We start from the raw sequence: 15,394 nt of genomic DNA, 5'->3' as shown, positions 1-15,394 counted from the left end.
TGAGATTGAAACAGAGCAGGCAGAGAAAGGCAGGAGAGAAAGGAGGACACAAACACAATCAGCTGAGAAGGTGACACTCTGAAAAACAGAACTGGAACTGATGGAAAATAATTGGGACAGAAACTAATAGTTTTGAAAATTTTATTTACTATCAAAATACATCCCACACACCCAGTCCCCCACAATCCCGATCCCACACCCTCAAATTTGGATGCCACTTCTCCCAGTCTGTATCCAATCCCATCTCAGCCTGGAGGCTGTGGAATTGAGTAATTTTAGCATGGGACTGAGTTTTTTTGAGGTGGGAACAAGGCAATTTATAATGGGATTGAGCCCCTTGAGGGTAAGATTGAGGTGTTTTCAGTGGGACTGAATCATTTTGAGGTGACAGATCAATCCATCTTGACTTTTGGAGTGCAAAGATAGGGAGAACACTTCCTGAAGTCCCCCAAGGACCACAAATCTTCCAGAATATGTCCCAAAACGATAAATTGCTGCTCAAGTATCTGTTAACTGATGGAACTTTAGACATCTTTGATAAATTTCTTTCTTTTTATTCCTATTCCAGGTGTTTTGAAGTGATAAAGAAAAATCAAGAGGAAATTGGGGCCAAACCAGAAGGATAACCAGCCAGGTGTCCTCCCAGCACAGATCACTGAATGTGGGTCAGCAGGGCTCTGCCCAACGTGGATCCTTCCATGGGGGATGAAGCTGGAGTGGTACATGAAGCTCTTCCTGAAATTGGAGCATTTCCAGGGCTTCCCTTACCAGTGCCTCTGTTGGTGTTTGGTCAAGTGAGAGCTGTGGGTGAAGCTCTTCCCACACTGGGGACACTCGTAGGGCCTCTGCCCAGTGTGGATGTGCCAGTGGGTGACGAGGGTGGAGTTGTCTCTGAATCCCTTCCCGCAGTCGGGGCATTGGAAGGGCCTCTTGTCTGTGTGAATCCGCTGGTGCTGGAGGAGATTGGAGCTTGTGTGAAACCTCTTCCCACACTGGGGACACTCGTAGGGCCTCTTTCCAGTGTGGATGCTGTGGAGAGTTAGGGATCTGCGTGCGGAAGAAATCGGGCTGTAGGGTCAGTCAGGACCCCCCCCCCCCCCACCCTGCAGTCAGACCTTTGCTCCGTACCTGGCCGCACCCAGCCAGACGTGAGCAGAAGGAAATGACACTGACTGCCAAAGCTACAAAAACCCTTGTGAGCCCTCAATAAACACCATTTGCTGTCCACCACGTTGGTGTCAGGAGCTTATGGACCGAGTGACCCTGGGGTTTGGGCCACCGTGCCGGACTAAGAACCAGGTTGCCACGCCTTGAGAAGGCAACATCTGGTGCCTTAAACCCGGGACACGATCGTCGCCCAGGATTCAGGGATTGCCTGGACGAGGGACCGGTGGCTGTACAGCTGGCCTCATGCAGTGGGGGGGACGCCCCCAGACCAGCGAGGAGCATGGATGCTATCACGAAGGTCATAAGTCAGATCCACATGCAGTGGGGTATCGAGTGTAAGCTTAAGGATTTATGTCTCGTAGTGCCGAGACTGATTAAGCTTGGGGCTATAGAAAGCCCAGTAGAAATTCTCCATCCGGAGATTTGGGATATTTGCACGAAGGTTTTGTCGAGGAAACCATGTCCTCAGGCTCAGGGAAAGCCCTCAAATCATGGGGCAGAGTTATCCAGGCTCTGCAAAAAGCTCAGCAAGAGCAAGAAACTTGGAAAGCCGTGCGAACTTGTTTATTAGCCACGCCGCAGTTGGGGGTAGGGGCAGCGACGCAAACAGCGGAGGACTTTGACCCGGTCGGGTGCACGGAGGCGCGAACACCAGAACCCCCTCAGCGACCGGACTCACCATCGGAGGGGGAGGAATACGCGTGGCCATTTTGGCAGGGGCTAGCAGAGGAGGCATGGAATGCTGCTATAGTATCGGACCCCGAAGCGGTTGATAAAAACGCACCCCCGCCATATGCATTTGATAATGGCGCTGGAGCAAGTGACCAGGGCTGGAATGATGACACGGGGGGCAGAAATGCAGAAGACTCGCTGAACAGCGCAAGCGTGGGTGAGCGGGGAGGAGGGGCGGCCCCCGAGAAGGAGCCTAAGATCAATCAAAGCGCTCAATTTAAATTAGGTCCTTATAGGGCAAGGACCTCCCCCAGCAGGAGGCAGGGGGAGCCCAGCAGGAGGGAACGGCCCAACCCCTACAAGAAGGGGCGGGGTCGGAGCCCGAGAAAACGGCTGAGCAGCCCGGAAATTTCCGGCCAGTCAACTTCTGGCTTGGACTCTGACTCAAGCTGAGATGGGCTCGAAAGTTGGTCGGAGGATTCCGACACCGACTTGGGCTGTAACAAAAAGGGAGCAGCGGCATACAAGATCACTAGCTACAGCGCTCCTGCGTGGGTTAAGGGGATATCAGAGAAAGATCAAACCCTGCTTACAGACAGGCAGAAAATAAAAATGGCTTGCGTGGAGTGGGTTCCGTCTGCCACACTGGTGTTCCCGGTCCTTGGGGAAGCGGGCAGACAGAAATCAAAGAACCTAGTCCCCAGGAAACCCGAAAGACGTGCAGGCAATTGTTAAAGCGGTTGTAGACAGGGGGATTAATTCTGCCATGGTTTCCACACTCATTGACAGCGTTTTTGGAGGCAATTATATGCTTTCCTGTTGATATCAAACAGACTTGCAGGATGATTTTCGATGGGGCGGGGATGATCGTTTTTAAACAGGAATGGGAGGACAATTGTGTAAAGCAGCTAGCCTTAGTAACAGGGGCAGACCATCCACTGCACAACTCCAGCATACAGAGGCTAATGGGCACAGATCCCACTATGATCACCCCCCAGGCGGAAGCTGAGGGCCTGCGGGCCCCTGAGGTTATGACAACAACCCGTGCTGCCCGAGAAGCCATTCGTGTTGCTTTCAAAGTAATAGCCAGACCATCGCCATGGACTGGGCCTTTTGTTCATGCAGCAAGGAGGCCTGTGTGCCACCTTGAAAGAGGAATGCTGCTTTTATGCGAACCACACCAGAGTCGTGAGAGACTCCGTGGCCGAACTGAGAAACTGGCTAAACCTAAGAAAAATGGACAGAGAAGCTCAACAGGGCTGGCTCGAGTCATGGTTCAACCGGTCCCCATGGCTCACCACCCTGATTTCTACCCTAATTGGCCCACTCGCTATAATCTTACTAACCCTAATCTTCGGGCCTTGCATATTAAACAAACTGGTGCTATTCGTTAAAAAGCATTTAGAAACGGTTAATATTATGTTTGTCGAGCGCCGACAATTACTTTAAGGCGTGCCAGTTACTGACACGCTTACAATTTTATATTAATTTTACTAACCCATGAAATTTTGTAACCTCTACATTTTATAACTTTATACGATTTTTACTAATCATGAGGGAGGGGGGAAATGTGGAGAGTTAGAGATCTGCGTGCGGAAGAAATCGGGCTGTACGGTCAGTCAGGACATCCCCCCCCTGCAGTCAGACCTTTGCTCCGCACCTGGCCACACCCAGCCAGACGTGGGCAGAAGGAATTGACACTGACTGCCCAAGCTATAAAAACCCTTGTGACCCCTCAATAAATGCCATTTGCTGTCCACCATGTTGGTGTCAGGAGCATATGGACTGAGTGACCCTGGGGTTAGGGCCACCGTGCCGCACTAAGAACCAGGTCGCCACGCCTTGAGAACGCAACAGGATCAATGTGCTTTTCTTTCTTATGGGAAAAAAGCACCTTTCACATCCAGGCACCCATGACCAAAGTTGGGAATCCACCTCCAGAATTCCCTATATCCAAGGATTTCTCCCTCACAAAAGGTGCCAGGAGAGACAGGTCTGGCTGGCCTTGGTTTCTGAAGAGCTGTCTCTCATCTGCCTTTGAAACACTGGGGCTCGGTACTTTCCATCTTAATGAAAAGAACTCTTCTTCCTATCCTGGTGCCCATGGCCAAATCTGAGATTCCACCTTCAAAATTCCCTATATCGAAGGATTTCCCCCAGATGAAAGGTGCCAGGAGAGAAAGGTCTGGCTGAGTTGGCCTCTCAGGAGCCTTCTCTCTCTGCTTCTGCCCCTGAAACACTTGGGCTCTGTGCTTTCCTTCCTGTGGAAAAAACCATCCTAGATATCATAGATATGTGCAGAAATGGCCAAAATTGGGATTCCGCCTGCAAAATTCCCTATATTCAAGGGCTGCTTTCAGACCGAAGCTGCCAGGACAGAGAGCTCTGGCTGGCCTTGGCCTCTGATGGCCGCCTTTCATCTGGCCCTGAAACACCAGTGTTCCGTGCTTTGCTTCCTATGGGAAAGAACCGTCCTTCTTCTCCAGGCCAAAACTGGTATTCCACCTCTAAAATTCCCTATATCCAGAGATTGCTCCCTGACAAAATCTGCCAGCATCATCTAATCTGGCTGCCCTTGGCCTCTGGTGGCTTCCCCTCATCTGCCCCTGGAACACTGGGGCTTGGTTGTTTCCTTCTTATGGAGACCATGGTGACACTGTGAGGACCTGGTGGAACCATGGAGACCATTGTGACACTTTGGGATACCATGGTGACACCGTGGGGCTTCATGGAACCAAGAGACCACCATGGCTCTGTGGGGCCTCATGGAACCATGGAGACCATTAGGACCCTTCAGGGCCTCATGTAACCACGGGGCCATTGTGACACCTCAGGCCCTGATGGAAGCAACGGAGCCACTGGGACATTGTGGGGCCTCATAGAACCAGGGGAACATGGAACAACTCTGCCTGATTTGGCCTCCCAGGGGCCAGGGTCTGGCAGATCTTGGAATGTCAAGGGCTGCCTCTCATCTGCCCATGAAACACTGGGACTCCATGCTTTCCTTCCTATGGAAAGAACTGTCTCTCTTTTCAGAACCCCATGGACAAAATTGGTATTCCCCACTAAAAATTTCCTGTATGCAAGGGTATTTGCAGAAGAAAAACCTGCCAGATCTGCCTGGCCTGGGCTTCTGGTGGTCACATCTCATCTTCCTTGGAAGCACCAGGGCTCTGTGCCTGCCTTCCTATGGAAAAAGAACTGGCCTTGCCCAGTGGCCATGGCAAAAATTGGAATTTGGTTGCCAAAATTCCATCTATCCCAGGATTGCTCCCAGACAAAAGCTGGCCGGATAGACAGCTCTGCCTGGTCTTGGCCTCTGGTGATATTCTAAGACTATGAGCAGAATGTTTTCATCTGAAAACATCTTGGAGTGTGCGGAAATATCTCCCAGGCTGGGATTTGCAGGCCTCAAGAACATAACTCATGTATGAAGGCTGATGTACCAGGGCTCACCTGTGAAGAGACTGAGGATAGAACAGCAGTGGCCTGGAAGGGCTGGAAGGGTGGATTATGAAACAGTTGAGCTTTTTCTCCATAATGGGAAACAGCCAGATAGAGAAATTATACCACAAATGCAGAAGGGGAGACCAAGACTGGAAATGAGGAGATGAGAATTTCCCTTGCAGGGCAGGGCTGTGGTGCAACACATCCCCCAGAAGGAGCCTGGGTGAGCCCCAGGCTTTGTGTGGGCAGGCAGGAGGCAGAGCTGTCAGCAAAGGAAGGGCTCAGCCAGCTGGGGCAGATGGGGGATGCCAACAGCCTGCAGGGACAGAGGTGCAGGGCAGGGACACCGTGGGACAGCCTGGGCTGCACAGGGCACAGGGATGGGCAGCAGCTGCAAGACAGCCCTGCCAGAGCCAACTTGGGCAGCACTTTGGCCATGGCTGCTGGGCCTGGGCCTGAGGCAGGAGCAGGAGACAAGTGACCCTTGCAGGGCTGGGGCCTCATTGCCTCCTTGTTCCTGCTCAGCAGTCTGGCAGGGGCTGCCCCATGCTCCTGCCCTTGGCATTGCACATCCCCACATGCCAGTGCCTATCCCGGGAAGAGCCCTGAGCAAGGAGGGAGGGACAGCATCTGCCTGGCCAGGGGCTGGGGCTCAGGCCTGGGCCCTTTGCATTCCTCAAACACATCCAGGTGTTCTCAGCACCAGAGACACCTTTGCCTTGTTTGTCCCCAGCTGTCATCACTGCCTCCAGTGTCCTGCTCTAAGTGGAGGACACTTTCTCAGTCATGTCTCTCCACAGAATCCATTAAAACTTTTTTTTAAGTTCAGTGTTTCATTTAATTTTGAGTTCTTGAGAAGTTTTTTGAACGCTCTCTCAGGGACTGAGTCTGATGTAAACAACACCCAAGCCCCAAGAGGCTCATTGAAGTCCTTGTGCTGTGTCTGTGCTGCTGAGCTTTAAAGGAACAGCTCTTCCCAGGGCCAGCTCCTCTCCCAGCCCAGCAGGGCTGAGGGCTCTGCCTGCAGGCACTTGAGGGGACAGGAGCCAGGCAGAGACAGGCTGAAGGCAGTCAGGATTGGGTAGACATTGAGCTGAGACTTCACTTGGGGAAAGATCTTCACAGCCCTGTGCATGGTGAGTGTGTGGGTGCAGGGCAATGTCCCCTGTGCTCCTGGAGGGATGTCCTGAAGCCAGCACACCCCACAGCCTGGGGGATGTGTCAGGAGGACTCTTTGAGTTTCTCTGTGGCACAGGAGGAGGAGGAGGAGGAGGAGGAGGAGAAGGAGGAGGAGGAGGAGGAGGAGAAGGCGGATGTCCTGCAGAGCAGTGCTGCCCTGGGCACCGTCAGAGGGACAGGGCAGGATGGCTCCTGCTGCCAGGGACGGCTGCAGGCGGTGAAGCTGGGGCTGCAGCCAAGGCTGCCCAGAGCTCCAGCTCATGCCCTGCTCATTTCTGAGAGGACCTGTCATGAACTCATTCAGGGCAGGAGTTTCCTACCTAGGTCTCTGCTTTCCTGAATCTGTGCTTCCACTTTTCCCTGGCTCAGCTTGGGGGCAATGGAAACTCGGCTGTTCATGGCAGAGCAGGGGCTGGGACTCTTAAATCATCACCCTGAGGATTCCTTGGCACCTCAGCAAGTGTCTGCACCTGCCCAGCCTCCAGATCCATGCAGGGTCAGCTTTCCATGGTGCCCAGGCTGGGGGAGCTGTTCTTTAATCCCTGCAGGGCCCAGCAGCTGCAGGGCAGGGCTGGCCCAGGGGCTGGGCTCTGATAGCTCTGGCAGGGAAGGAGCCCGGGGCCACAGGAGCAGAGCCGTGGGCGGGGAGGGAGGGAAGCAGTGCTGAGGGAAGCCCTGCTGCAGGCCAGATGTGGCACATGCTGGGCCTGCCCTGCAGGGCACACACTGCCCTGAGCAGCACAGCTCTTGTGTCCCCTCGCAGCCAGCACAGCCCTCAGCCCGGGGGCTCGGGGCCCTCAGTCCCTCCTGGGCCGGCAGAGCAGCCCCAGAGATGAAGGGCATCTCTGCGGCCATGTGCCCATTCCCTGCTGACCAGGGCCTGAGGGCCACTGTCCCGCCCTGCTGCTGCCTGGCAGGGGCTGGCCAGGGAAAGGCTTTTCCTTGGGCCCGGCTCTCTCTCTGTCTCCTTGCCTTGCCCAGGTGCTGCTGGCATTGCTGAGGGGCTCTCTGCAATGGTAGTTCCAGCTGCAGGGCCAGGCCCAGCCCTTGGGCTCCTCCTGTGCAGGCTGAGCACAGCAATGGGGTGTCCCAGCTCCCTGTGCTCGGAGAGCTCTGGGCAGGGCAGCCTGGGAGGCTGGCAATGAGCCCACTGTCCTGACTCCGGGAAAGGCAGGAGCCACTTTGTGTGCCAGGGATCCCTCTGCTCTCAGCAGTGTCTCCTGGCTGCCCAGGCTAACGCAGGAGTGGATTTCAGAAAGGTGCAAGTGCAGGGCAGCTGGAACAAGAGAGAGGGACAGAGCAGCTCCCCTCAGTCTGCACTAAGCCTCAGACAATCCGCCTGACTCCCTGGACTCTCTGTTCTCCCTAGATGCAGCAGAATCTCTTGTTCTACCTCCTGCAATCCCCATCCCTTCATGCAGGCAGCTCCTCTGCCTTGACTCAACATTCTTTATACAAATCCCAAAACCAGGACTGGCCTCTGCCCTTAATGTGCCCCTGCACTGACTGGGGGTCAGGGCTGACTCCCAGGTGTCCTGCAGACCAAGGTCCAGCTCCTCACACAACATTGGCCAGCAGCAATCAGGGCTCCAGCAACAGAGTTGAAGGAAGATCTCTGAGACATAGACAGGGGTAGTTGTTTAGTGGCAGGAAAGGATCTATGAGAAAGGGCTTTGCCTTTTCTGTGAGAAATCTCCCCTCAATTATCACCGTAATTACTTCTTGAAAAGGTTCCAATGTCTGGAGACAGCAAATGTCCAACAGCAGCTCCATCAGGCACTTCCTCCTGCTGGCATTGGCAGACACGCGGCAGCTGCAGCTCCTGCACTTCTGCCTCTTGCTGGGCATCTCCCTGGCTGCCCTCCTGGGCAACGGCCTCATCATCAGCGCCGTAGCCTGCGGCCACCACCTGCACACGCCCATGTTCTTCTTCCTGCTCAACCTGGCCCTCAGCGACCTGGGCTCCATCTGCACCACTGTCCCCAAAGCCATGCACAATTCCCTCTGGGACACCAGGAACATCTCCTACACAGGGTGTGCTGCACAGGTGTTTTTCTTTATGTTCTTCATTTCAGCAGAGCTTTTCCTCCTGACCATCATGTGCTACGACCGCTATGTGTCCATCTGCAAACCCCTGCACTATGGGACCCTCCTGGGCAACAGAGCTTGTGCCCACATGGCAGCAGCTGCCTGGGCCAGTGCCTTTCTCCATGCTCTGCTGCACACAGCCAATACATTTTCCCTGCCCCTGTGCCATGGCAATGTCCTGGGCCAGTTCTTCTGTGAAATCCCACAGATCCTGAAGCTTTCCTGCTACAAATCCTATCTCAGGAAATTTGGGCTCATTGCAGTTAGTGCCTGTTTAGCTTTTGGCTCTTTTGTGTTCATTGTTTTCTCCTATGTGCAGATCTTCAGGGCTGTGCTGAGGATACCCTCTGAGCAGGGACGGCACAAAGCTTTTTCCACATGCCTCCCTCACCTGGCTGTGGTCACCCTGTTCATCAGCACTGGGTTTTTTGCCTACCTGAAGCCCCCCTCCATCTCCTCCCCATCCCTGGATCTGGCAGTGACAGTTCTGTACTCGGTGGTGCCTCCAGTCCTGAACCCCCTCATCTACAGCCTGAGAAACCAGGAGCTCAAGGCTGCAGTGTGGAGACTGATCACTGGATGCTTTCAGGGACATTAAACTACTGGCCAGTTCCTGCCAATCACTTCTACTAAAAGACATCTTTCATACTTCTTGTTGCTTTGGTTGTGGTTTGTTCTTTTTTTCCTTTGTATTAGTTTTTTATATTGTCCACAAAGGAATGTCATTGTTTTTGCCTTTTCTCATTTTGTTTCTCTCCAACTTCCCTGTGGCCAGAGACTGTGTCAATGAGGGGCCACACTCTTTTGGCTTTAAAGGAAATAAAGGATCTCCCAGCCAAGTTTTTTTCCAGAGATGCCCTTGTGTTCCCTTCTCTGGAGCTGAAGCAGCAATGTCTGTGTGCAGAGCTGGGGCAAGATCAGTGCTGGCACAGCAGCTCTGCTCCTGCTGGCCACACCATTCCTGATCCAGGCCAGCAGCCTTTGGCCTTCTTGGCCAGCTGGGCACACTGCTGCCTCATGCCCAGCCTGCTGTCCATCACTCCCTGCAGGTACCTTTCTGCCTGGCTGCTGTCCAGCCACTCTGTCCCCAGCCTGTATCACTGCAGGGGTTAATGTGGCCCTGGTGCACGACCCGGCACTTGGTCTTGTTAAACCTCACCTTGTTGGATTCACCCCCAAGATCCACCTGTCCAGGTCCCTGTGCAGAGCCCTCCTATGCTCCCACTGAATCAACACTCACACCCACCTTGTCATCTGCAAAGATGTCCTTGGTTCCATGAGGCCTCTCATTGTCACAATGGCCTCCTTGTTCCATTAGGCCCTGCACTGTCACACTGGTCTCTTGGGTTCCATAGGGCCCCAATATTTGACAATGGACTCCTTGGTTCCATGGGGCTTCACAGTGTCACAATGTTCTCATTGGTGCTGCAGTTCCACAGTGGGCCCTTGGTTCCATGAGGCCCCAGAGTGTCACAATGGCCCCATGGTTACATGAGGTCCCACACTGTCACCAAGGTCTCTGTGGCTCCACGAGTCCCCTCAGTGTCACAATGGAGTCTTTGTTTCCATGAGGCCACACAGTGTCACAACGTTCTTCCAGATTCCTGGAGGCCCCATCATGTCACCGTGGCCCCTTGGTTACACAGGATCCTGCACTGTCACAATGTCCTCTTGGTTCCATGAGGCCCCGCAGTGTCAGAACAGCCCCTTGATTCCACTGGGCCCTGGAGTCTCCCAAAGGTATCCTTGGTTTTGCAGTGCCAAAATGGTGAAACCCCTTGGTTAGACAAGGCCCTGCAATGTCACAATGGCCTCTGTGGTTCCACGAGGACCCAGAGTGTCATGGCGCACTCCCTGGTTCTATTTGGCTCCAGAGCACCACAATGGACCCCTCGTTCTATGGGGCTGCACTGTGTCACCATGGTCCTCTCAGTTCCACGAGGCTCTGCAGTGTCACAATGGCCCCAGAGTGCACAGAATGCCAGAATCAAATAGGCTGGAAAAGACCTTTGGGATCATCAAGTCTAACCATTGGCCTAATACTGCCTTGTCACCCAGATCATGGCACTAAGTGCCACTGCAGAGGGACAGTGACTCTGCCACCTCCCCCTTGGCCAGCCATTCCAATGCCCACTCACCCTTTCTGTGAAGAACTTCTTCCTATTGTCCAGCCTAACCCTCCCCTCGTGCAGCTTAAGGCTGTGTCGTCTTTACCTGCCCTCCAGCAGATCCACACTCACACCCAGCTTGGTGCCATCTGCAATTTGTGAATGGTGGACTCGATCCCCTCACCCAGATCATCAGTGAAGATATTAAACAGGACTGGGCCCAACACAGATCCCTGAGGGACACCACCAGAGCCTGGACACCGGCTGGGTGCAGCACCATCCCCACCACTCTCTGGGCCCAGCCTCCAGTCAGCTCTTTACCCTGGGAGGGGTGAACATGTCCAAGCCATGGGCTGCAGTTTTTCCAGGGAATGCTGTGGCTCATGGTTTTAAAGGCTTTGAAGTCCAGGCACACAACATCCACAGCATTTCCTGCATCCACAGGTGGGTCACCTGATCATAAAAGGAGATAAGTTTGGTCAGGCAGGACCTGCCACCCCTAAATTCATGCTGGCTGGCTCTGATCCCTCGGCCATCCTGTGGGCACCCTGTGATGGCACTCAGGGTGATCTGTTCCATAACCTTGGGGGGCACCCAGGGCAGGCTGACAGGCCTGGAGTTCCCCAGCTCCTCCTTCCAGCCCTTCTTGGGGATGGGCTCACACTGGCACCTCCAGTCCTCTGGGACCTCCCTGCTGAGCCAGGACTGATGGTAAATGATGGAGAGCAGCTTGGGGACCTCATCCACAGCTCCCTCATCCCCCTGGGATGGATACCATCTGATCCCACACACCTGTGAGTATCTGAGTGGCTCAGCAGGTCCCCAGCTTCTTCCTCCTGGATTACAGGGGCTGTTCTGCTGCCTGTGCCCATCTACCAGCTCAGGAGAACACTTGTCCTGAGGACAGCCTGTCCTAATATTGAAAATTGACACAAGATATTAAGTAGCTTAGTCTTTTACTTATCTTCAGTTACTCTGTTCTCAACTGCAATCAATAAAGGGTTTTGGTTATCCTGCTCCCTCCTATTGCTATAAATTTTTTATAAAAACATTTTTTATTCTTCTTACAGAAATCACCAGGTTAAGTTCTAATTGAGCTTTCACCTCTCAACTTTTCTTCCTGCATAACTTAACAATATCCTTAAACACTTCCTGAGTTGCTCGCTCTTTTTCCCTGAGTTCCTACAAAAACTCCATGCCCTGCCAGGCCAGTTATTTTCTTCACTAGCTCATCTTTTGCCACACTGGGACAGGCTGCTCCTTCCCCCTTAAGATTACTTTCTTGAAATGTGTCCATCCTTCCTGGATTCCTTGGTTTTAAGGCCTGTGTCCCCTAAAAAGATCAGTACCAGATTTAGTACTCCACATATCAGCATCCTAAATAGATCAAAGTCTGCCCTTCCTAATTCCAGTGCAGAAGTTTTGTTGCTGCCCCTCCTTCTTTCACAGAACATTGAACACTTGATTATTTCATGCTCACTGTGCCCCAGGCAACCTCTGAGCCCCACATCTGCCACCAGCCCTTCTCTGTTTGTGAACAGCAGCAGACAGAGCTTTCCTTGCCAGTGGGAGTGTTACCAAAACTTTAGTAAAACAGAAAACTCCTTAACACCAATGTAGCATTAAGAAGCAGCATTCTTTATTCAGCTGGATGCACAGGGGATGGCTCCTCCCAAAGCCGTGCATGCTGAGCACAGGAAAGTTTCTGTTTCTATTCCGTATTTTGCACACATATTCATTGATTGTCCCTGACTAGACATACATATGATAATAATTTCCCCAAAATCAATAACATATTTCCCCTCCCCTTTATCCATGTGTTCTTCCAGACCCTGGGGGTCTCCCTGGTGGTCCCTGGTGGTCGTGGACCCCAATGTTCCTGTGGACCTGGCTGAGCTGGCAGGACACTGAGGCTGCTGAACTTCCAGTTCCCCTTCTCACACAATGGGCATTGTGTGGCTTCCATAGGCCTGGGGTTGTGGAGAACAAGCTCCAGGTGTGAGTTCACCTAGCGGAGACAATTTATCATCTGGTTACAGGAGGACACAGAGTGGGCTAGGACATCATAGACTGCCTCTGTGACATTACACAGCCAGCTGTGACATCACAGATAGGCTGTTCCATCACAGACAATCTGTGGGGCATTGGAGAACGGGCTGTGACATCCCAGAGGTGCTGTGTGACATCCCAACAGGGCTGTGTCAGGTCACTGGGTTGGTCACTCTGCCCCAGCTCCCCCTCACAGTTTCTCCCAACAAGTCCAATCCTATTCATGCCCAGCAGGGTCCCTGTCCCCCAGGATCCCCCCCGGCCCACCTGGAGCCACAGCCTTCACCAAAGGATGTTCCACAGGATCCACCCCAGAGCCTGATATGGGGACAAGGGGCCAGGGCTGTGTGACCAGGACATCAAGGACAGGGATTATCCAGGTCACTGTGGCCTGGGTTGGGTTGGCCAGGGCAGGAAAGATGTCTGGCAGCTGGAGCAGGGTCTGGGAAGGGCCTCCAAGGTGGGGCTGGAGCCCTTGGGCTGTGAGCAGAGGCTGAGGGAGCTGGGCTTGTCCAGCCAGGGAAGGCTGAGGGGCTCCTCATGCCAGCCTGGCAGTGCCAGCGAGGAGGGGATGGAAAACACAGAGTCAGGCTCTTCAACGGGGTCTGGTGGGAGACAAAAGCCAATGGGTGGAAGGGGAAGGAGGGGAGATCAGCCAGGACAGGAGGAGATGAAATGAGTCAGGCTGGTTTCAGCATTTCCTCAACACCAAAAGCAGCCTGACTTCCCTTCTCCATTCATCACTGACAGCTTTGCAAATCAGGAATTGTTTGAGCTATTTTGTCCCCACTACAGAACAAGCATCCTGATACAAGAACTCATTTGTGTGTATATGTATCACAGAACCACGTTTGTCTAAAATTACTTTTAATATGGAAACCACTTGTGTTTGGTGGACTCATCAGACGCTGGTGGAATATTGCACATAGCTCAGGGAAGAGCGTGATTGTTATTAAATTGTGTCCTGTTCAACTGTGGTTGTTGGCCATGAAGAGAATCTTTCCGTGCCTCTGAGTCTCATCAGTTCCTGACCCCCAAAGGACACAAACCTGATGAGCTGTGCTTCCCACTCCAGTGGTGGCACTTCCACCTTTCTCCATAGCCAGAGCAGAGCTCCCTTGTACCAGAAAGTCCCTGGCAAAGGAGGAATGAAGGAAATAGGACAGGCTTTAGGAATCAGGTGTGGTATAGAGCCAGGGAGAAGCATGACTTTTGCATTTGATGGAGCTGTGCCTTCCCCTGGCTTTGTTGGCTGACAACAAATGAACATCCCTCTGTGTCTCGGGCAGCTCCTTCTCCAAGGAAAGCAGGTGGGAGCTGGAGCCAAGGAGCTGAAAGCTGCAGGTGCAGCCTGGGCTGGAGGGAGCTCAGATTGGCACAAGGCTGCTCTGAGTGCCAGGGCTTGGATGGGGGAAATGGTGGGGTGGGGGTAGGGACAGAGTCTGATTGATTGTCAGCCATGAATGGTGTTGATTTTCATATCTATTCAAACTGCATGAGGAGTTCCTTGGATTCAGTGTCAGCTGGAGATAGCATGTATCAATAAATTGACAGGGAAAAAACTCCGAAATTTGGCCTAAGTAATCTTTTCTCACTGTCTTTTTAGATAGAATCTATTCACCTTGAAAAGACTCCTGGAATTCATCTAATTAACCACAAAAGATTTAAAAATTAAACTCAAATTATTCCCAGAGGCTTGGCTTGTTCAGCTGTTCTGAATGTTAATGAGCCCTGGGACACGGAATTCCTGCACTCAAGAGCTGAAGGCTGAACAAGCCTCTGCAGCAGGAAAATTCAGCAGCAGCCTCCAAGGTGCTGAGGATGTCAGCAGCCCCCACTGAGGCCATCCCTGCCCAGAGACCGTGGGGGAATGGGCAGACAAGGAGAGCGTCCCTGGCGCTGGGGCAGCACAACTCAGAGGCAGCAGCGGCTCCAGCTGGGAAATGGAGTGTGGAATGTGGCTGGGAAAGCCCTGCCTGGGCTGGGCCAAGCAGGACACACAAGCCCTGACTCCCATTCCCCAAGAAACTCTCTCAAGGAGACATTTAAAAGGAATTACAATTGTTTGTGTCCTCTGAGTAGGATGTATTGGAGAAATACCAGCAAGAGATTTTCAGGACCCCAAAACAACAAAACAGACTTTGCTGGTAACTTCACAAAATGAGAGAAATTTTAGCAACTGGTTTAAAACGACATTCAATCAACACAGAACAATTCTTAAAGCACTGACTTGGCCCATTCAACTTCACAAACTCTAAGCTATTTGAATTTTACATTACTCAAATTTACAAATGGACAGAAATAGAAGGAAATGACAGAAAGAGGGAAAGGCAAAAAAATACAGAGGAGCACAAACAGAGGTACCAACTCCTGGATTCCAGCACATTTTAGATTGAAATTCCAAGAGGAGGTAGGGTCAAGATGTGTGCTTGCCTTGTGGTGAGCCTCAAATACCCCTTGGTCTCCCTGGGCCCTTCCCCCAGGTGGATCTTGGGCTCATTTGGTCCCTCAGGAGCTGGGCTGGGGCTGCAGAGGTGGCTGTGGAGCATTGCCTGTGCTGTGCCAGGGACTGGCAGCCACTGCTGGGCTGGGATAGAGGCTCTGGGGGGATTGGGGTTCCAGGACAGGGCAAGGCCAGGGTTCCAGGGCTGGGCAGGGCTGGACCTACCCCTTCCTCCCCACCC

At 52.8% G+C, this 15,394-nt stretch overlaps 1 protein-coding gene across 1 annotated transcript in view; it reads right to left on the bottom strand.

Moving 5' to 3' along the window:
* Positions 1–905: 905 nt before the first annotated feature.
* Positions 906–15,394, bottom strand: part of LOC134433444 (zinc finger protein 271-like) — a gene marked incomplete at both ends in the record, with an annotated part of 174,067 nt that continues 159,578 nt past the window's right edge. The window contains one exon of the mRNA XM_063182293.1: positions 906–1,029. Within this exon, the coding sequence (XP_063038363.1) occupies positions 906–1,029 (124 nt within the window). The remainder of the gene's footprint in view (positions 1,030–15,394) is intronic.

This window comes from Melospiza melodia, unplaced genomic scaffold, assembly GCF_035770615.1.
Source record: "Melospiza melodia melodia isolate bMelMel2 unplaced genomic scaffold, bMelMel2.pri scaffold_18, whole genome shotgun sequence".
Taxonomy (NCBI): Eukaryota; Metazoa; Chordata; class Aves; order Passeriformes; family Passerellidae; genus Melospiza; species Melospiza melodia.
This window is presented reverse-complemented; position numbering and strand designations above follow the sequence as displayed.